This window comes from Etheostoma spectabile, chromosome 20, assembly GCF_008692095.1.
Source record: "Etheostoma spectabile isolate EspeVRDwgs_2016 chromosome 20, UIUC_Espe_1.0, whole genome shotgun sequence".
Classification (NCBI taxonomy): Eukaryota; Metazoa; Chordata; class Actinopteri; order Perciformes; family Percidae; genus Etheostoma; species Etheostoma spectabile.
Window position 1 is genome coordinate 4,098,008 of NC_045752.1, and position 23,200 is coordinate 4,121,207.

At 41.1% G+C, this 23,200-nt stretch overlaps 2 protein-coding genes and 1 long non-coding RNA gene across 3 annotated transcripts in view; 2 read left to right on the forward strand and 1 right to left on the reverse strand.

Moving 5' to 3' along the window:
- The window catches only part of LOC116670028 (uncharacterized), a 17,725-nt gene extending 14,942 nt beyond the window's left edge, over positions 1-2,783 (reverse strand). Inside the window, exons 1-2 of the long non-coding RNA XR_004326932.1 lie at positions 2,773-2,783; positions 980-989 (exon numbers count right to left, since the gene is read on the reverse strand). This is a non-coding gene — a long non-coding RNA (uncharacterized LOC116670028). The remainder of the gene's footprint in view (positions 1-979; positions 990-2,772) is intronic.
- zgc:101744 (Receptor expression-enhancing protein 6-like) overlaps positions 1-14,612 on the forward strand; it is a 24,352-nt gene extending 9,740 nt beyond the window's left edge. The window contains exon 7 of the mRNA XM_032500252.1: positions 14,541-14,612. The gene's annotated coding sequence lies outside the window, so the exon portion shown is untranslated. The remainder of the gene's footprint in view (positions 1-14,540) is intronic.
- Positions 3,160-20,355, forward strand: diras1b (DIRAS family, GTP-binding RAS-like 1b). The gene is made up of 3 exons (XM_032500248.1): positions 3,160-3,369; positions 14,199-14,540; positions 15,040-20,355. The coding sequence occupies exons 2-3, from the start codon at positions 14,232-14,234 to the stop codon at positions 15,325-15,327; spliced, it is 597 nt and encodes a 198-aa protein (XP_032356139.1). The 5' UTR covers positions 3,160-3,369; positions 14,199-14,231; the 3' UTR covers positions 15,328-20,355.
- Positions 20,356-23,200: the final 2,845 nt, after the last annotated feature.

The following is a 23,200-nucleotide window of genomic DNA, read 5'->3' on the forward strand; positions in this document are numbered from 1 at the left end:
TTTCTGTAATTGTTTTCTTTTTTTTTTTATAGCAGAGGCAACTCAGGGAAACTGTCTGGATCCATAACCTCTGCCCATTTGGCTCTAGTTCACTTTGCAGACATTTTTTGTATTCTTTTTTTCTTTATCTGGAGTATTTGTAAATGGTGCACATATATCTCACATTGTGTCTTGGGAAAAAAAAATATTTTTCATTACCCTTTTCTAAATTAGAATATATCCAGTTAAAATATACCACGCATTCTTCATTAAACATCTCTTAACAACAGATTTGTTTTACAACAATTGACATTTATTGTTACCAAATTTGCAGATGTAGCTGTAGATCACTTTAAATTAAACTCTCTATATTTTTTATTTATTTGGTATGGCATGTAAGGCATTGGTCGTGATTGTTTTTTTGCAAGGAAGATGTTATTGCTGTGGACAATTTCTCTCCCATCCTTTGTCTCCACTTGATCTTTTGATCTGTTATCCTCAAGTACATTTACCGGCATTCAGACAACCTAACCACTCACACTTTAATTTGTCTTTAGCTCTCTATTCACGCTTGAGGGGCTCTGAATAGGGAGCCTTTGTGTTGGTGCAGTGGATGTAATGCATGGGAAATGGTAGATGGAGCCGGTGCGTTGGCCACACACCGCCATGGGGAGAGGAAAGGCACCCATCTGGAAATGGCTGCTGTGAAGATGCGACTGCTGGGTGTTTGTAATGGATCCCCTCAGCCACCGAAGGCCGACAGGCTATTGATTAAACAGAAATTGGACACCGAAACCAATTATTGTGTTGTGTTGCTGTGTGGTTTGATCCAACGCCTTGTATTGAGTGTGGGGCCTGTAATGGCTTAGAACAGTGGAAGAAGAGCTGAAGAGAAGAGGACAAAGAAGGAAATGAGTCAGTGTAAGAAAGCATGTTTTATATGTACACAAACATTTATCAGCTGAGTTTTTCCTTTATTACAAGCTGCGTTTTACTCTACAGCAACATAGCTCAGAGGATGAAAATGTCGGTTGTTACTGATGAAATATCTCAACTATTAAAGAGAGTGACATTTTGTACACACACGACTGGTCCCCGGAGGATAAATCAAACTGACTTTTCCACCGCTGCCAGCAGCAGGTTGACATTTTTGTTTTTGTCTTGACAGCTTATGGATGGGTTGCCATGAAGTTGGGTACAGATATTTATGGTGCCCAGATAAAGAATCCTAATTATTTTGGGGATTCTTGACACTTTTAAATGAAGTGCCACCAGGAGGTTAAATTTGTCCACTCATCCTATAAAATATATCAACATCTACTCAATTGGTCGGCACAAGATTTTGTAGAGATATTCATAGTTTACAGGTGATGAATCCTACTGACTTTGGTGACTTTTTGTCCCTATAGTACCATCATCAAACTCCCGCAAAACTAATGACAATCCTGCATACTTAGTGTTTAGTGCTAATTGGCAAATGTTATCATGCTAATTTAAGATTGTTCCTTTGGTAAACACTTTACCTGCATGATAGCGTTGTCATTGTGAACATGATGTTGATGGCAACTCACCACTGTAGACTCTTAGTAATGTGTTGTCGGGGCACTTTCAGGACTTGTCATACTCAGTATTCTTCTACACCTCAATAATGATATAAGAAACTAGTTTGATGGGGCCCAACAGTTACTAATGTCTTCTATTGCAAATAACACACTTAAGCTTATTGCAAATGAGGTAATTGTTAAAAAAAAAAAAAAGAATTCTGTAGCTTCTAATGTCTCGTTTTGAGACTCTTGTTCTCTTTCTTGACTTTCTATCTGCATATTCTTGCATAATGTTTTCCCTCTGCCTAACCAGGCATTATCCTGCTCTTCATCCTCTGCTCACTACCCCCCCAACTGAAGCAATCAGTGGTACTTTTTCTCACCGTATCTGCGTGTCCTCTGCAGTTCCCCGGCTCACCGACAGAGGGAGACCAACACTGGGCTGCCTGGAAGGAGACGTGGTGAGTCATACAGTGAGACCGTCACGTACAGACAAACATCTCCAAACAAGGCCCGGTCGGATTCGGAAGTAGGCCGTTATCAGCACCAGGCCTAGGCCTCATTACACTTATTTGTGATGTTAAACGAAATGTGTGAAATGTTCTCATTCCTGTCGACGTGAACTGATATACCATTAGGGCGTGCTTTATACTGGGCTGGTACACTTCCTGGTTTATTGGCTCTGTCATCTCTTACCTTCTTTCCACCCTTTCCATGTTGTTTTGCTTTGTTGTGTGTGTATTTATAGCAGGCAAAGCCGACTGTATGCACTACTGTATACCCCAAAGTGTTACCTATCTCTCTCTCCATGGTGCTGAAACACAATGAGATCGCTGTCCGGGGTGCTGATCCTGGATCAGCCTGAGATGTGATTTCATTTTTTGGTTTAAATGCTCTCTAAGCTGATAACCTTACTCATACAACTACATACACATCATTTAATCATGTCCACTATCTCTAGATACCCTTGATTGATTGATACAGTAATAGGCCTGGTCTGATTTATGATTCATGTCTTATTTATGCTGAAAAGAAAAAGAAATGGACTTGAGGTGCAAAATAAAAAAAGGAATAGTCGAATGCATTTAACCTGATCCAATGAATCCAACAATTCTGACCTTTAGCTCTGACGGAATTTCACTCAGGCTTTCACGTTATATTTCACAGTTGCAGCCAAAGTGAATCTGCTATAAATCTGCATTGGTCCTGGAGACATCTGGTAGCTAGAGGCTGTGGCTGAAACATCGACAGAGTAATTTGGAAATAAAACGGGGCTCTGCTTAGGTTACATTTTTGACCGTGAATATAATTTCATCAATTGAGCTACTTTCATTTGATCTGTTTCTCTGGGACCGTCACTAAATGTACTTTGATATTTTATATTGCACATGAATGTGGCTCCACACGTAATTATAAGGATTAATGCAGCATGTGCAGTGTGTAATTATGATTGCCATCATCTGTCGTTTTCTATAATTTTCATACTTTTTGTATGATCTTGTGGTCAGATTCCCACAGTGGCACAGTGGTTGAAATTGTTCATTTTACTGGCATCCAACCACTGGGAAGAGTATGAACTGAAAGAAAATCCAGTGTGGACAGAAAAGGGAGAGGGCTATAGCACCTCCCACGTCCTAACTGCGAGAGAGAGAGAGAGAGAGAGAGAAAGACAGAGAGAGAGGAAGAGAGAGAGGGAGAGGGAGAGAGTCTGCTGTGGTGGTGTTGGAAATCGGACGACATGAGCTCTACATGAACCGAGTAAAATGCTTTAAGACGCTTTCGGCGTTTGTCTTGCATCCGTCTCAACCGAGGACGAGCCTGAAGCGGAGCTGTACTTCACGAGCAGGTATGGAGATGCTGCTCATCCCCACATCTTTACCATCGGGAGAGATGTTGGTATTCAGTGGCGTATCCGCGGTCCTTCTGCCTGGCTGTCTGTTGACTGCACACGAAATCTTGCTGTTAAAAAAAGAAAAGAAAATCTTTTATTTATCCGGTTGTTGTTGTTGTTGTTGTTGATTTAAATGCGACTCACATTTGTGTTTGATAACCTCGGTCGTGTGAAATGTATAGCCTATGCCCGCACAGCCATATTGGCAGTCAGCAGGAGAGGGAGAGAGGGCAGAGATACGAGGATTATGATATTGCTTTGAAGAGTAAAGGGAGGTGAGGGGAGAAGTGGGAGGAGGGGGGGGGGGGGGGGGTCGCCTGCGGTCTGCGAAATGATGGACCGTTGCGAGATGGCGATCCTCTGGTATTTATGAATGAACCAAGCAGTAAGGTGGTCTGTAATGGCGTTGCGCACCATCTGCGGACGGACGCCAGACCCTCTGGCTGCCACCCCTTCCTACTACAGCCACGGAGATGCACGTCAGCATAGACTATACACTAATAAACGCCAGTGTGACGCATAAAGCCCAATTTCTGTGGCAAATGTCACGTTAATCTCCATCGGATCTGAGTTTCTCCATGTCTCCTCCTCCATGCCTTGTGTGTGTGTGTGTGTGTTGTGTGTGTGTGTGTGTGCGTGCTGCGCGCGTGCGTGTGGTGGTGTGTGTGTGGGGTGTGGGGTGTGTGAGAGTGGGTGGGGCGCGCGCGCCGCCCCGGCGCGTTGTGTGTTCAGTTTGTGCGCGTGTTGTGTGTGGTGCGCGCGCGTGTTAGCGTGTGAATATGTATGTGACTCAACTTCCTGTATGCATTAAACACTGACAGTCATGGGTGTGTGTGGGTTGCAGGGCTTGAAAGAGAGGAGAGGAGGGATGTATGACAGTAAATAATGTGATTAAGCTTTAAAGTGTGTGGTTGGGAGAAGTATGGGGATGCAGACTATGTTAAAGAATGCATGTGGTTGGTGAGGATGGGGGATAAGTGGAAGTGTGTGTGTGTGTGGGGGGGAGTGTCAGTGCCTGTCCATTTGTTTGTCTAACTTGAATGGCCACAGTACGGTTGCATAAGAACACTTCATCTGCTCAGACAGGACAAAGAAATGACTCAATACATGGCAACAAGGAACAAAGACAGAGGAGATGATGCTCGTATGCTGAGGTTTCTGATGACGTTGGAGATGAGTGATGCTGGTAAATGATGATGATGATGATTGTAGTGCTTTTATTCCGCACAAAGCCGTGTAAGATAACCGAGGTCCAGATGACCAGATGTTGTGGACTCTGTTGGGGACGCCACTTATGTCTCCTCATGTCTGGAGACAAGCTGGACAGCTCCACACACAAGTAACCTCCAGTTTTCTGTAATTATAATGCTCAGGTCCATCCAGAGATGGGACCAAACGTAGAAATTTGGCTTTCAGAGAAGTTTCTATGGCTTCAGAGAACGAGAGTAGCGTCATTAGTAGGGTTAGGGTGCAGTTTCTGAGATTTAGCTTGTTAATTTTTATAAAATGAATGAACTAACAATGCATGCATATAAGATCTAAGAGTCTAGATTTCCAAAAGTCAAATAGCAAGAAAAAAACGAGTGGCAAAATACACATTGGATCACAGTGAGGCATAGGTAGGCAAGAAGATGAAGAAACACAACTTCAAGGTTTCTGGCTGATGAAATGTTGCAGGGATAACATTTGAAAAAGCTCCCCTTTTCTTTAAAAAAGTAGTTGTTTTGTTGGATGACTGCCATTTGTCAATGAGTGAAAATGTGTGAATTTGACCTTGGTTGTTGCACATGTTATGACGTACCTTTATGTTGAAGTTAATGGTAAATAGAAGTTCTTAAGAAGTTTCATTTACTCAGGTTCAGGCGTCTTTCTACCTCGTGTGACAGGAGCGAACAGTACTTTGCTCCAGCTTGTGTTCCTGCCCTATGGGAACAATTGATGATAATGCTGCGAAAGCCACAGGTAAAATATATAAAAAAGTATAATAAATCTGACTTGTTGATCTATATACTGAACATTTGACTGGAAGAATGTGTCCAAACTAAATCTTAGTGAGTAGCAGCCCCTCTGTGACTTTTCTTTATAATATTATTTAAACAGTATCTTAAACGCGTGAAAGAAAAATGCATTCTCTTCTCGAACTCAGCTTGCCTCCATAAACACTTTTTTGAAATTATAGTTAACTGCTGTCTCATGATATTTAAGTCTGCCTGTTGCTTTGACAGCACAAGTCTAGTCTAGTGCATCATCACCGGTGAGCGCTCCTGAACTATATATAACTATATACTGCATGATGTCTGCTTTAATACTAGAACAGATCAATACTAAAGGGTTTTAGTTGATCTGACGGCCTATACAGTCTTCATTATACATGGCATTAGGCTAAATTATCTTGGTCTTGTGCATAACTAATAGAAGGCCAGGATGGCTGTTCTGGTCCATTATCCACACTGTGACCTCTGAGTTCCCATGTTTTATTTGACATTTTGTTTAAATATCAGCACTCTTTTTATGTAAAACACTCCAAGCACCATTTATCTTTGAATCTGTTTTGAGAAATTATGAGAACTGGGGGAAAAAAATCCCAATGTATTTAGTGGTTTGAGATAAAGACACGTTAATGGTCAGTTTCCTATAATCCCAGTTGCATCATGGGAACGTCACGAGCAATCTGGACCGGGATTCCCTTGTAGTCTCCATTTTCCTTGTTGTCAGACGTGGATCAAGTGGTATTATAAAAAAGCTGTGCCTGGCTGATCTTGCCCGTAGAAACAGGTGGAGTCTATCCGAAACTACCAACCCTGTCACCATCTGTCACCGCAGGCAGGCTTCTGCAACACACTCCTGCAGTCTGTAATTAGTGCTTCAGTCAGGTTAGTGCCTTCACAGCTTCTCAGAATAGGATTTCTATAATAAAAAAGTAATACATTATGCAGACTTGAACACAGGCATGATTGCTCTATTACCAGTGCTGGAAACTGAATTTCTTCACTATTTCTTGGCCCAATTCTGGTGTTAATATCCAGGTGGCTCTTTGGCTCTTTGTTGCGTAGATTGCCAGGCTGAGGCATTAGCAGAGTCTTAAGGAGGGGCCAGACGGAAGAACCCAGGGTTCCACAGGTCAAGCTAATACTTAGTACTAATACACATTTAAAGATTAATTACACGGCCATGTTGCATCCAGTCCTGTGTTAAAACTGCGACACAGAATCAACGTGATCATGGTTGCAGGGTTTGGTTACAGCTTAGGAATCAATCTGCGGGGGGGGGGGGGGGGTGGGGGGGGGGGGGGGGGGGGGGGGGTGGGGGGGGGGGGGGGGGTGGGGGGGGGGGGGGGGGGGGGGGGGGGGGGGGTTGGGCTTCTGCTGGCTTTTCGTTACCTAAAGCAGAGGGCAGTCTGCATCTGGCTTGTGAAAAAGATTCATCAGTCTTTTCTCTTGTTGCCCCTCTTTATGGGCGACAACAAGCACTGGTGAAATGTTTATGGAAAGGTTTTCCTTTTGATTTACACTTGCCTCAAGCTCTAGAACTTTTTGGAAGTCTACCAGTGACCTAACACATTGTGGCTTTCCCTGAATAATCTCAGGTAGAATGAAATGATAATAGGTTGAAGACAAACTGTCTCCTTATACTGTAGATCTGGTAATGTAAGACTATACACCAGTAACATTAGGAATTACAACAATCTATGGGTTTATTAATACTGTCAAAAATAAGTTATTTAAATTTATAGTCCTTAAGATTTTCATACAGTCAAACCCCATTTTTGATACCATTTCTGGTCTGCATTTTTTTCTGCAACAGCCCTATTAGTGTAAGATTTCTCTAATCACTAGATTCAAATTGCCTTCCGATGCACACCAACAGCTTGAGTTTGTTTTCTGTTGTATTTCCTAAAAAAGCTGCCAAAGGAGTGATTGCTGTAGTATTAAAAAACATATGGTGTTGCCAAACAAAGTAATTCTCATCATCCAGGCAAAAATATAGCTGTATTTAAAGAAAGTATTTTATAAAGCTAGCATGGTAGCAATTCTTTAACCTACTGATTTAGTGATGTTGCAGTCTTACATTGGCAGGCCTAAACATCCGCACTGGGCTTGGATTGGAGAAAGTAGTAAATTTAGTCTGAACCCACTGTCATTCTTATAAAAAAATAATAAAACGTTGGGGTTGTTTTAATTTCTGAATTATCTGGGGCCTAAACTTACACTTAAAGCCTAAACTTTTCGCAGCTCACCGGAAAACTTGTAATTTTGTGCTGAGGGGAAAATTCCTAGCGCGTATTCTGTGGATGATAGATGGATGTTCTGCTGCAAAACCTTCTGCTCCAATTTAAATATGATGTGAGTATCAATAGACCGATAAATGTCACCCGTGTTGTTTGTGTGTCTGGCTCTGCTGATGTCAGTGCATGTTGAGTCAATGGGGTGTGCATGTAGTATCAGAGGCCTTCATCTGGAGCTGCATGTAGACTTATGGGAGACCGCTGGTAGCTTAAGTCCTGGGAATTGGGTCAATGCAGAGGAGGCCACGGGCACAGAGAAGGTTAAGCTCAATGATTAGCTACTAAGCCAAGACCACAGTGCTGCAATCTCTCGTATAGTCTATAGGCGCCGACACCCCAACCCGGTTATCGGTCTTTATTATTATCATTTATCATTCTTTATTATTGTCGATCTGAAATGAAGTCAGATTCAGCAACTGCATGGCCTACTTCTCGCTTAAAATGTTTTCAGAAATACACTTCGGTGAATTATTTTTCTAAAATACGCGATCGTGTTCTGAACAAGCCATTATTGTCGGTTTTTGAAATCCGGGAGAAGCCAGACCCACGTGACGTGTTCGTCCAATCAGCTGCCGGTTTAAATTTTTTGGTCAACCTTCTAATTGAAGACTATAGGTCTCGCGCACGTGCAGAACGTACACTCAAATTGACGTCCCTTCGGTGTGTTCTGACTGTTGGCTTGGTGTGTCAGAGCCTTATGGCACGTGCACCGGGCATGTACGGTGGTGTGTGCTTAATCCTAGTATAGATTGACACTGATGAGAAGCAGACACGCACATAGTCTCACACAGCCTTTAAACACCTCGAGCACATTGTTACATGTATGTGCTTGCATGTGGACACATATATCACACTTCAATTTAATCAGTTGTTATTTAATGACGTAATACAGGTGTTTGATGCAAGTAGAGAGTATGATTAGATGTTTCAATTTTTATATATTCTATTTTTGAAATGTTGTCTTATTTTCTTAAATTATTTATAATAGCTCAGAGGTGGTGAAATTATTGTTTCTTTGCTCGCATTGGTTGATTAACATATAAGTGTACAGATGACACTCCTCTGTGGAACACGAATATTTTTTAATCTCTTGGACTGTAGAAATTCTTTAAAACCAAGTTTTGTCAAACAAAAAGTTAGACAGCCAGTTAGCTTAGCTTAGCAAAAATACTGGAAATGAGGGAAAACAGCTAGCTTGGCTGTTAGCAATGCTAAAAACAATCCGCCTACCAACATCTCTAAAACTCCCTAATTACCAAATTACATTTCATTTAAATCTAAGTTTGTGATTTCACAGAAGGTTAAGGGAAGACCATTTCTGTTTTGGCCAGTGCAATCTTTGTGCTAAGCTAAGCTAACCCGCAGGATCTCAGCAAGGTACCTAAAAGTGTATTTAACTTAAAAGATGCACTTATATGCTAAGTAAAAAATCAGATTTCATTGATTTAGCTCTCATGGATATTAAAGGAATGTTTCCTTTCTTTGCATCATCTCCCTCCAACAGACACCCCCCCCACCCCCCCCCCTGCCACCACACACACACACACACACACACACACACACACATACATACACACATGCACCAGGAAATCTTTTTCTTGACTGCACAGATTCAAACACATCACACACACACATACACTATCTGACTCTATGTGCGCCTGTGCGTGTGCATGTGCCTGTGCACGTGTGTGTGTACACAGCTGTGGCCAGACTATTTCAGAGAACCCCTAGTCGAAAATCAGTTGATCTTGTAAAAAACACACATCGTCAAATAGCCCCATATCTACAGCATTCCAGTATCCGCGGCTTGATTAAAACCCTTTCTCCATAAGACACCATGGGACCGCTTTATGGGTGTCTATTTAATCACGCTCTTGATCTGTTGAATGGCATTGTGTTTGATGTTGGTTAATGCGCCTCCTTTGTGCCGCTGCGTAAGTGGCTCTCTTGAGGGAAATTATGTGCATATTTCCACTAAAGGTGACATTACCTTGCTCGGTCTGTGATATAAACGAGTGGAGGAGGCTGCGTTGCGTCTATTTTCTGACCGAGAGGAGAGGAGGCCTGTTTGGTCTGTGCCAAAGCTATCTGCTAATGGAACTTGGCTGCACTGCCACAGATGCATTTATAGTATACCATTAATTCATTACGGAACTGCAGTACTCTCATTTCAAATAAAACTAGAGAAGAGGGGGGGGGAAAGGAAGAGAGACAGCTTGCGTTTGGGCGGAGTGTCATTAATCTCAGAGGCCTGGTGTCAAGGACAAATCTGGTAAGGAATGGAAGTACTGTCTGTGTGTGTCTGTGTGTGTCTGTGTGTGCACTTTCATGTGTATGCATTTCACTGTGAGGTTGCACCTGTGTGTGCAGTTATATTTGCTGACAGAGGGAGAGACGCAGCTAATTTTAGTTCAGGTGAAAGACTTAAGGGAGGGGAGGAAGGTTTTGATGAGCAGGATCATTGTCGCGGAGCTAAAATCCCTGTCCAAAAAAACCCAAAACAACAGGCACCAAGCTAGGCAGGATGACAGAGTGACACAGCCCAGACAGACGAGCCCCATTGATCAAAAACCACAGAGGCCTTAGTTTATTGATCAAACAGCGTGGAGGCCTGGGGAGTGAGAGAGCAGGAGACAGAGGTGGGACAGAAAGAAGAAGCTCTGGGAGCAGATCAAAGGAAAATATTTTCAAGATGCATAAATTAAGAGGAAAGAGATACAGAAGGACAATAAAAAGAATGTGTGCAAGCATATTAATATTAAAATCATGTACGAGAGTGCGGCTCCATCACAGATGCATCGTTGTGTTTTAGCTTTAAGACACAGAGATCATACCAATCCATATACTTCATGATATTTGGCTAGTTATGGAATTTGTATTTTGTGATACTTCCCTTGCAGTATTTAAACACAACTGTCAAACAATCAGCGCAACAGACGCACTGCAGTCTTTGTTAAAAGGACAATAGTGGTTAATTAAAACTTGGGTTTTGGTTTTTGTCATATTGGTATTTATTTATATCTATTTCTAAATATAACACTGTCCTCAATGTGCTGAGATCTGGGAACACAGCTACACTGCTAAAAATAACCCAAACAAGACTAAAGAAATCTTGTTCGGCCAAATGTATTTCAAGGAGAAAATAAGGGCGTAGTGTAATACACCTTTACAGTTTACAGACCAACGAGCTGGTTCTGGTTTGTCCTAAAGGTTTAACACTGCGCAAGGAGGGCTTGCTATTGAGATTTCACGTTTAGCTTTACCTAGAAAAAAACAAAGAGGCTTAGATTATCTGGCTTGTTTTTTTTAATTTGTTGTTGTTTTTCTGATTATCTGATCGCTCAGGCTTCTTTCCATATTTGACTTTGTTGTTCCCAGATTCTCTGCAATTACTCTAAATTGTGGTAACGTAATTTATTTTTGGGCACCTTAATTACAAATCCAGGAGATCTTTGCTAAGTATCATAAGCATTCATTTGGAGTCATGTTTGTGTTCACATGATATGTTCAATATTCACTCTCCTTTGAGCTCTGTTTTTGGTCCCTGACTCCTGAGAGAAATATTTGTCGGCTAAATGCTCCACCGTGTTCATTAGCTAGTCAATATGGTTGTCTTTTTGTCGTTTGGTGCTGGCAGGTAGTGTGCAGTGGGTTTATCAGAGAGTTTGAGCTGTAAACAGCTGCCTGCTCCTGCCAAAATTGGTGAGAGTAAATCAAAACTAATTAACTTATTGGGCTGGAAATTTAAAACAATGAAACTTGCAATGAAGCTCTGTGAAGCCGAAGACAGCTGCAGATCATCAGGAAACATCTTTCTTGTCACATGTTTTCCACGTTGTCAATTGATAAATTGTTATAATAAACATTATAGCAGCTTCAAAAGTTCAAGCTGATAAATTTGTTTTTTTCAATTATCAGTTGGACAGAAATAAGACTAAATGTGTACAGAATCAGAATCAGAATCAGGTTTTTTGCCGCTGCTTTGCCAGATGAGAGTGAAACAGTTGGCAGTCTGCAGGCATTAGAGCAGAGGACACATGCTCATCTGCAAATTAAACTGTGGTTGTGTGTTCAGTTTAAAACACTCTTTATATGTTACCCAGCCTTTCAACTATAGATGGACTGTAAAACTCGAGAAGCTCTCCCTGAATCCCCATTTATTTTGAACTCCTCGACTGATATTATCTAGAGCCTGGCAATGCAATTACAGAGTCCCTGCCATCAATAGTGGATTCCAGCAGTGCTAGCATGACAGAAATCCACTTATTCCATCTAGTATTGACGTCAATTTACTGTTTCATTACAGCTGAAGCTTAGAGAGCGGCACATGATCACAACTGAATTAATATCTTATTATGGGACCTTAAAGCAAGTTTAGAAGCACAGCAGATGAATAATGCAACATATACAATGTGTAATCATGCACAGACGCTCAGCAGACACACAATCACTTACAAAGATAGCAATAGATTAGGTGTGAGGACATTGTTCTGATGCATATGTATGAGTTGCAGTAGGTAATATTGAGAGTGAAGATTTGTAGAGTAGTGGGCAGTGTTGCTGCTGACTACGAATCTGATTTATCATAGCTATGGAATTCTTCGTTTTTCTCTGTACATTCTTCTCTTTTCTACTAAATAGTGTAAACGTGTGGTTTTAGTTTGTTTTATGTTTAAATCCTAGCTTTGTTTTAATTCCCATATTTTTGGAAGTGTTTTTTTACAGGTAGACGGGCACAGCAGGTGTTTTATAAAACAAATGATTCATAACTGGTTTCTATGGAAAAAATTAAAATATTAAATAATACATGTTTTACAGTATGCATATTTTTTGGGCCACTTGGGGGCAGTGCAACAAGCAGGAAACACAACACTGACACATATGTCCAATAATCACCCTCATAGTAGCTCTGTTTTGGTCTCTATTAACTCTTAGCTTTAACAGCTAAATGCTCCTTTGTGTTCACCGTCGTTGTTTGGTGCTGGGCAAGTAGCATGAAGTTGTTTTTATCAGAGCTTTTTCACTTAGAACAGATAACTGCCGCTACAGGAAACCAGGTTATGAGAGCCGTAAAACTCAACCAGACTGTAACACCAAAACAATGAGCTGAAAGATATTTAAAGGCCCCGTCGCTCCCAAATGTAAGTTGAGCGCAGATTTGAGTCGCGCATGCGTCACTTTGCGACGAGTGAAGATGTGAGTTGAGCATGCATCCCTTTGCGACAAGTAGCATTCAAGATGGTAACAAGAGACTTCTTTAATGTCAATAAAGTAAAAATGAACCTACTTAACAAAGTTTGTTCACTGCTGGCTACAAGTTAGCATCAAACACCGCAAGGTTGTCTGTTGAATGGCGTTTTGAGCTAACGTTAGCAATCAAACAACCATAGCTAAAAGGTTTTTGAAATGACTGCTAGCTTAGCTACAAGCTAACAATCAAACACAACAAAGGCTGGAATGGTGTTTTGAGTTAACGTTAGCAATCAATCATAGAAAGCTAAAACATTTTTAAAATGATTCCCATCTTCTCTTATTGTTTGTATCTAGAAAAGTTTATCATTTCATGGATTTCACAAATCTCAGTATGACACGTTATGCCGTAAACCGTTTACATCTGAGCATGCGCGACTTAAATCTGCACTAGACTTACATCGGGGAGTGACAGGCCCATACAGCTAAATGAAACTGCAGAGTCTGTAATAATTCTGTTCATTTGTCACTAGAAGCAATTTCTTGCACATATAAGTAGTTATTCGATCCATTGTCAGTATAAAAATATTGGTAAGAGCAAGAGTAAGTTTTAGTTTACATATTACATTTAAATTACTACAGAGAGTCACAGAAGAGAATCAGTTGTCAATCTGGTCAAACATACATCCAAGATATGTACACATTACCATATATCATGTACACATGCAACCTAATGAAATCCAATGCAGCAAAACTGCAGTATGTACTTCTTTTGTGATGCTAACAATGATCTGTTTTTGCGTCAGAGAGGTGATTCAACGCGTTTTTAATCTGTTGTTTGATTTTTTGTTGAATTGCATAGGATTGCTTTGTATTATGCATGAGTTCATGTTATTGTTATTGTTTTTCTCCTATGCTGCAAGGACTCTCAGTCTCTTCCAGGGTTTGCTGCAGTTGCTAAAAGTGATTAATGAGGAAAGGCTGGAATGTTTTTTTGGGATGAAACTCAGAAACGGTGACTCTACGAACATTATTGATCAGGGAAATGTCTGCATCAGGTGAAACACTTGGAACCTCACCAACCTCATCCTCTCTAATTTGTACTCTGGCTCATAGTCAGACCACGAGGACAGTTAGAGTGCTTTCACACCCGCTGACTTGAGTTCGAGTCCCTCCAGCGCTTCCCTTCCTGTTCCTCCATCTGCTTTGTGATCTGCTCCTTTGCTAAAATTCCTCTTTGCTAAAATAATCCTCTTCTCCCCATCCCTCCAACTGCTCCCTCCCCATGCTTCCACCCTAAACATCATAGGTGTAATACTGTCTTAAGCCTGAGGGGGGCAGAATGCCGGAGCAGAGCAACGACTATCGTGTGGTGGTGTTCGGGGCAGGGGGAGTGGGGAAGAGCTCCCTGGTCCTGCGCTTTGTGAAGGGCACCTTTAGGGACACCTACATCCCCACAGTGGAGGACACCTACCGCCAGGTGATCAGCTGCGATAAGAGTGTGTGCACCCTCCAGATCACCGACACCACAGGGAGCCATCAGTTCCCGGCCATGCAGCGCCTGTCCATCTCTAAAGGCCATGCCTTCATCCTGGTCTACTCCATCACGAGCAAACAGTCCCTGGAGGAGCTCAAACCCATTTACCAACAGGTCTGTGTGTGTGTGTGTGTGTGTGTGTGTGTGTGTGTGTGTGTGTGTGTGTGTGTGTGTGTGTGTGTGTGTGTGTGTGTGTGTGTGTGTGTGTGTGTGTGTGTGTGTGTGCGCGTGCGTGCGTGTGTGTGTTTGTAAACCTTACAGGATGGAGTTTCAGGATCAATCTATAATCACACTATTTTTGTTGCACAGTTCATACCTGAAGTGCTTTACAAATAATCATGACATTTAAAATCAAACTGGGATAAACACATACAATTACATACAATTATAATAATCTTAAGATACACTATTGTTTGTTGAGTCCTGTATTTGATTGTTTAGGTTTATAGTCTCTTTGAATGCCATTATAAGGGGGATAACAATTACCACCAAATCTTTTTTTTTATTTACAATATATTGTGCACTGACCAGCCAGAACATAATCACCCTCATGTATAAATCTTTTTGTTTTTTACATGCAGGACATAACCCTTATTTCCCTCCTCCTTTGCAGGTCTTGGCCATCAAGGGCAACGTTGAGGCCATCCCCATCATGCTTGTGGGCAACAAGAGTGACGAGACCCAGCGGGAGGTGGACACCAAGGATGGGGAAGCCCAGGCCAACCAGTGGAAGTGCGCCTTCATGGAGACGTCGGCCAAGACCAACCACAACGTAACCGAGCTTTTCCAGGAGCTCCTCAACCTGGACAAGAAGAGGAACATGAGCCTCAACATCGATGGCAAGCGCTCAGGGAAGCAGTCCCGCGCCGAGAGACTGAAGGGCAAATGCAGCGTCATGTAACTTCAGGTGAGGAGGAGAGGGGAGCTGGAGGTTGAGAGAGTGTAGGGGGGGGGAATGCAGAGAAAGGGAGGAAAAGACGGAAGACGAGAGAGAGAGAGGAGAGGACTCACTAAACGCATCACTGCGAGCAAAACATCTGTCAAGTAACGGGAATCTCATCATCCACATCCTCCTCTGTTTGACTGGTGCATTCTCAAACACAACTCAGTGTTGACAGTTATTTTGTAAACACTACAGAATTTCAGTTTGGAGCTTTACATCCATGTGCATTCTGCAAAAGGAAGAGATGAGGGGGGACTGACAGAATATCGAGAGGCAAAATTATTGAGACGAAGTGTGTGTCACAGATGAATAACCTGTGGCCGTCAGCTATAGTCAGAAACAGCGTGGGTGTGGACTTTTCCATGATCAAGACCTTGGACTGCAATAAATCCCACAGACTGCAGCACCCCTTCAAAAACTACTGAAGATTTCTGATCAAAACATACAGTCCATACAGTCCTCTCTTACTTCTTCATCCAAACCCTCCTTCCATGCTCAGCTCACACCCCTCATCATCCCAGCTCATCCCATCTCCCTCATCCTTTGCCTACACCACATACTTTATTACATATAGAGAAACGTAATGTACATGTATATGATTCAACGGTAGAAACACTATTTAAAAGACTGAGGTGTCCCTCACGCTAGAAAGCGCAGGACCCATAAAGGGTTGAGACTGCTTGCGTGACATTTACAGCAAAAACATGCGACCCAGCTACATCCCAGAGCCGCTTATGGGGACCCTGATGTATATAAACATGGGGTATTTAAATATATTCCATCTCTAAGTCTACACATGTCCTGCCCAAACTAGTACATCAGTCAGAGGCATGAGGTGAAATTTCAAGCAAGCTTAATCTTCACATCTCCTCAACTTAATCATCCCTCCTGAAAGATAAAAAGGACCTTTTGACATTAATCAACCTATCATTATGATAAAAACTCATCTGCAAACTCTCCAAATGGCCTCATCTGAAGTGCAGAAGCATCCAGCGGCTGGGTATGCGCACACGCAACTGACATGACGCAACAATCCTTTTAAGACTCATCTAGTGTAGAATGACTCTGGATGAAAAAGAAGCTGGACTCTCATCAAACATAGGAAACAGAAATACAAGTCTGCCTTGTCTACGAGGATGATACACTCGGATAATAATTGCCAAGCTGGTAAGAGGAAAGGGATGAGTTTTGGTTGTGAAGTCAAGAATGTCAGTTTGCTTTGGCACTTCTCATGTGAAGGTTTCTCTTCTTTTGCCTATTTTTCTTGTTTGTTTGTTTGTCTTGATGTTCTTTGAATTAATGTTAATGTAAAAAAAAGCCCTCCTTATACAAAAAGCACACTGAGAAAAATAAATACATAAGGGATGGATGTTAAATTGCTCCATGCAAATTAATTAGTGTGACAGGAATCGCTAAATTCTGTTTCCTCTTTGGTTGGTTTGGTCACATTACCTCTCACACGCCTGTGTAGGCATCGGTAAACAGGAAACAGAATGGGACACACACAAACACACACACACACACACTGTATACACACACACCGCATGCGCACAAATGCATTCATGCAAGTTTAAAAAAAGAAAAGAAAACGTCAATATGAGTAACACCGTTGACTGATTACATGAAGACAAACAGGGCTCACTCAGCCTCAATGCCCTCACATTGCACTTTATATTATAAAACACACACCCACGTGCACACACAGAACTGTAATTTCTCATGTTTTTGCGTATGTTAAGTGTCAATGATTTCTGCCTAACAGAATATCCTCCTGGAGCCATTGAATAGCTCTACTGTATGTCCAAAGTGCATGTATAAACCCTTTTTTTTTGTTTTACATGCAGGAGCTCTGAATATTGTACAGAGTGTACACAGGACAGCCAAAAGCACAATACTTTTTTACCAACATATCTATTTGTACATTTGTTTCTTTTTTTAAATGTTTTATCCTTTTTTTTTGGTTTTCTTTGTACAATGTTTCATCTTAAACATGTTTTCACCAATCCTGAATGTGGAGAAACAAATCGCACCATGATCCCTGGTCTGGATACACAGTAGATGTAAAGTGTTCTATTTGTCCGGTACATGGCACAGTGAGCTTGTGGTTCTGTTGAGCAACAGGGTATCGTGGTGGCTGTGGTTAGTTGTGGTTGTGATAGAAGCGCGTAAATGCGACATAACTCCACAGAATTGTAGATCATATAGGACGAATTAGGAGGGTCAGATTATTCGTCTACTTTTCTCCATCTCTCAGGCGATTTTAACAACAATTTGGGTGGAGGATAATCTGTTTCTGTACTGTTTAACCCAAAGACATAAATGATGCCCCTTTTAACTGTGTGTCCATCTCTCTGGAAGAAAAAAAAAAAAGCACAGCAATTGTTTCCGTCTGTCTTTATATGTGCAGCAGAATCAACAACAGGGCACTTTAGGGTAACATTTTACTTGAAGACCTGCTTATTAATCAGCAATGCCTCATTTATAAGCGCCATGGAAAATGTCCGTCCTGCATTATTCAGATGCACATAAAAAATTATATAACCTGTAGTTATTGTAAATAAAATAGTAGTTGAATGAAATGTTTTTAAGAGCTTCAAGTAAGATGTTACCCATGTAAAGAAAAAATGTCTTTCTGGGAATAAGTCCTTTGTAACCAAGAAATGTTATACAGTAATACAGTAGAAGGCTTGATGTTGCTATATACTGTAATATAAAGCTTAATAATGATGTTCATGATATACTGTATTTGACACATCCACTCTTCAGATCTATCAATCAGATAATACTAAAAATGTGACTATGTAACTAAAGGTTTCACTCCATGGATGTTCTTTTTTATTTTATTTGGAAAGCTGAATGAATCCGTTGTTATCGATCGTGTTGTACTTTGCACTAATGTGAGGTCCTGTTATACTCAAAAATGTGCATTGTAAAACCTACCCTTTACCTCTTAGATGCCAGGGATTCTCACACATCCTCTTCTTCATTTTGTCATCAGTTTATATTTAAAAAAAAACAAAAAAAACAAGTTGTATTTGAAATCGTTTGTGTTGGTTTGTTTTAGATGCCAGACGGATGGAGGGATTTCTGTCCTGTCATGTACCTACCTGATGTGTCCTTCTAAAGGTTAAAAAGCTAGAAAAACTAAAGCTGGAAATTATCTGTACAACTGTCAAACAGTTCTAGTCTGATCTGATGTGTGGCAACTGGCAGCGGTGGTGCACAGGCTGCATAAATATGAGCTTGACACGTCTGGTTTCGTCAACGCCAGCTCGCGAGCGCATGTTTGTCCAATCTGTTGTTCTGCTGACGTCTACAGGAGACTGTCATTGTGCATGTCCCTGTGTGGAATATAATACAGCAGGAAGGGGGAAACAATTAGACCGTGTGCAAGAGCAGTATGGGCATCATGCTGGAGCGAGAGGCCGTGCCAATAATAGAAATAGTGTAAAAACATGGGGTGCTTACTGTACTGACTAACTAGCCTGTATAAGATTTAAATGTGCTTGCATGTGAGGAGGCGTGCATGGGAAGTGTGTAAGCGTCCGTTGAGTTTCTTGGGCTGTGTGAGTTAAATGCTGGCATGAATCAGGACAGACACCTCTGCCCCTGTCCTCCCATCGCTTGTCTCATCTCATTTGTCAATGAAGCATATTTACTTCTGCTGCTGCTGTTTGTGTGTGTGTGGGACTGTGAGTGCATCCATGTATGTGCGCAATCAGCCACCCATTTGCATCTCTTCACTCTGGCCTGCATGAGTGTGTATGTGTGCATGTTTGTGTGCTGTTGTTACCATCTTATGAAATGTCTGTCAGAGATTTGAAGCTTTCCTGTGGAGAATGCCTACACATTTCTTTATGAGTCATCCCACAGGCATGGAGGCAAAACAGACAGACTGCATACCCTTAGCTGTACGCACACACTTACACAGGCATATTACATTCATACAGGTCTCATTCTCTCATTGGCTGTTTCCCCCCCCTGCTCTACTCTGTTGTTCAGGCACCTCTGTCAGCACTACTTCTCCATAAATCATCTGTCCGTTCAAATGGAATCCTGATTTTCTTTCACAAGCATTCCTCCGATTTTTGCGTGTGTGCGTTTGTGAGTCGGTTGCACTTAAACAGACGAAAGGCCGACCCTGCTCACATCTGATTGTAGATAGTTGTAAATAGTGTTCAAAGGACTTCATATTTCAGAGATGAGAGTATGCAGAGGAAAGGATGCTGTGGTGGGAAGGTGCCTTCACCTGCATTTCCTTGTTATAGTCAAAGTGTCCAATTTGAAGTAACACAGCAAAACTAAAAGTTTCCTTCAATGCTACTTGGTGACTTTATGTCAACTTCATCAGCTGTTGTGAAGTTGTTCACATTTTTGGCTTTTTTCCACAGTGTGCAATAACTTTCTCAGCAAGAAAAAAACAAAACAAATTGACTTTGAAAGAGGAAATCTACGGAAGCCCACAGTGACCAATTTTAGATTAATTAAATGAGATGTAAAATAAATAATCATATGACTAAATACAGACTATAGAATATATATGAAATTTTAAAATAATGCAATGGAAGTTTTAAAGTCGGCTCATTGTTATGAAATGTAATCCGGTTTCTTTTCAAAATAGTTGTTAACTGCAGGTCATTTTTATTTTATTTTGCGTTTTTTTTATTTCTTAATGTCAATTTCAGAGTTTTTTTTGTTTCTCCTAATGAACATTTATTTTATAACGCACTTTACATCACAAAGTCTTTGTCTGTCAATCAAGACGAACACAACCAGTTGTGTGATTGACTGTCTCCCCTAATCAGACCAAAGCAGGAGCCAATCCCATCACAGGATCTTCCTTGTCTGTTTAGATGTAAAGTGGCTTTTTTTTTAAAAAAACTGGCATTGTGAAATGAACAGAAATTTCAGAAACATTTGAAAATAATAATTGCTGGAATTGAATACAAATGTCAATAAATGATGCTATTGTGAAAAGAAGCAGGATCGAATAATATTTAATTATTCTAAACGGAATTTTTAAAATATGTGCTGATTGTTTCTTTTCTTTTTTTAAATGTAATTCATATGATTATTTATTTCATCATGTCATATTCATTAATTTAATATTAAACACTTTGGGTCTCCATGGAAATCTACATAGGCAACAACCAAATTTCAATTAGGACCGGGCGAAGTTCACCTCACCGTGTTTTAGCACTGGTCATGTGGCTTAAGAGCATGTTGTACAGCAGAGGAAGTGTGGTTCACGTGTGTTCTTCCATGGCAGGATGAGAAACATGACCCTGTAACACTGAAACGAGGGGGCAGTCGTAAAATCTAAATACACAGAACGGGTCGTTGTTTTCTAGTCTAACTAAGGTATGTTCCATAAACTCCTTCCTACCGACAAGGACAAGTTCCAGTCCTGTCGAGTTGAGCTAAAAGGCAGAGGATCTAAAGGAAACCAGTGTTGCTCCAGCTCACCCCTTTACATCTCGTGTGATCGCCTCAGATCTTCAAAAGCTGTTTTGTTTTTGTTTTTGCAGACAAGGGGGAGTAAAGTGGGGCATATAGACTTTGTGGGTAATGTAGTTTGGTACTATCCTGTCGCTCTGGCCCTCCATTCCTGCATGGTCCCTATTGGTGTTACAGCCAGCATGAGAACAAGGACACAAACTGTGAATCATCTTTGTATTTTTCAAATAAATTCCTCAGCAGCATTTACGGCTTTGGTTTTGCAAATTCGGATTTATTTCTATTTGGCACTTATTGTTTTTTGTAAATGATTATGTTGCTTTATCTATTCTTCTGTTGGGACTAATTATGATGTATAGATATTTATTCTAGCAATAGTCTTCCTATTAAGATATACTGTGCTGATGCATCCTCTGAATAACGGAAAATAACACACACAAACACATATATATATATAAATATATACATATATATGTTTATATATATATATATATATAGATGATAATAATAATCAAATCTGCAAAATGATTTTCCTAATAAAAATGTGAACTGAGGAGTGTTTCTCATCGTTTTGATTTCTCTCCTCTTGCTTGCCACTGGTGTGTGATGACTCAACCTCACTTGTGCTAATGTTGCTAACAGAGGTTTATCCACCACTTTGATCCAGACTGAAATATCTCAACAACTATATGACAGATTGCCAGGAAACTTTGTACAGACATGCATGTGCTGTTTAGCTTGAACTGCTATCCTTAGGGCCATCATCAGGTCCACATTTTAAATTGTCTAATACTTTTTTATGACCAAATACCTGCAAAAATATTGCCATTCTTATGAGCCTCAGTTGCACTTTGTGTTTACTGCTAATTAACAAATGTTAGCATGCTAAGTGGCGAAGGTAATATTCAGATTTACTTAGCAGATTTACTTAGTAAAAGTAACAATACGTGAAGTCCTGCATTAGGAGTCAAGTGTCATTCAAGTAAAAGTATTAGTAGCAAACTGTACTCAAAGTATCAAAAGTAAAAGTACTCATTGTGCATAATTATACTACAATAGACCTTGTCTATTAGGCCTGCATTATTGTTATAGCCCACATTTACTGATGAATGAGTAAAAATCTACTGTTGTAGTTGGTCATGATTGAGCTCATTTTAACTATACTGTTGAGTAGTTTAATCTTTAACAAGGCATCATGTTTTATAAGCTCATGTAGTCTTTTTTATGTGTCAAACCTTCACCTGCAAAGGGCTGTAAGCATACTACAGCTGTAAAATATAAATATAATAATATTCCTTCTGAATTGTGGAGTAACAGTATGAAATGGATACACTTAAAGTAGGCCTACCTCCTATTGGTAGGCTACTTGAGAACAGTTCTTGAGCAAACTTAGTTACATTGCACCATTGCATGATAACACGCTAAAATAAAATGCCTGTAAGCTGTAGTAAATAGGCATACCTGTTTAGCATCAGCATTTTAATTATGAGCATGTTTGCATTTAGCCCTAAGCCACACACACACACACACACACACACACACACACACACACACACACACACACACACACACACACAGAGTGAGGGAGATGCTGGATTCACAGTCTCCCACTCCTTTTCCCTCTCAAGTCTCTAACATCTGCTTGGGGATGCTGTGCCCAGTGTGGTTGCTATGGAGACAGCGTGACGTTGACGACGGATGTCGCAGAAGAATGTGGTGTGACCCTCACCCTGGTGGAGACAGATGCGTTACGACAGGCAGAGGTCTCCCAGGCTGCTGCTGGGGTGTATAACAACGCAGAAAAAAAACTCTTTCCCCTCCAGGCCAGTGTGGCAACCCCTCTGCTGGCTCTTAATGAGATCATCTTCATGTCCACAAACACGCAAGCAAACACACACAGCCTACACGTGTGCTTCTACATCTGGGACGGTCTGTGTGCACACATGGCAGCTCAGAGAAAGGGATAAAAGGGGTGTGTGCGTGTGAGCGCGCGCGTGCGTGTTTGTGTGTGTGTGTGTGTGTGTGTGTGTGTGTGTGTATGTGTGTGTTGTGTGTGGGTGTGTGGGTGCTACCTCTGTCAGCCTGAGAGCATCTTTTAATCGTGACTCATGGGCTTCCACCGCTCATGTCTCAGAAAATGACGAGCTGCTGTAATCCACTGTAACCACACTGCCTCCTCAACAAGCCACCCGAGGGGAGGGGGGGGGCTATAAGGGAATACATAGAGTGAAACTGTAGAAAGAAATAAGACAAACAAATGAGTGAGAAGGAGAAAGAGAGGGCTAAAAGGTGAGGAAATGGAATGCATGTGCATAATTTCACACTCCAGTGAAAATGAGGCCAACGCGGTTCTCCATGTTAGTTATAAATAGCT

Bases quoted from the DNA above. Each gene is read 5' to 3' on its own strand.
- diras1b (XM_032500248.1), top strand. From the start codon at position 14,232: ATGCCGGAGCAGAGCAACGACTATCGTGTGGTGGTGTTCGGGGCAGGG. The intron at 14,541-15,039 runs GTCTGTGTGTGT...CCTCCTTTGCAG, and splicing joins TCAAACCCATTTACCAACAG to GTCTTGGCCATCAAGGGCAA.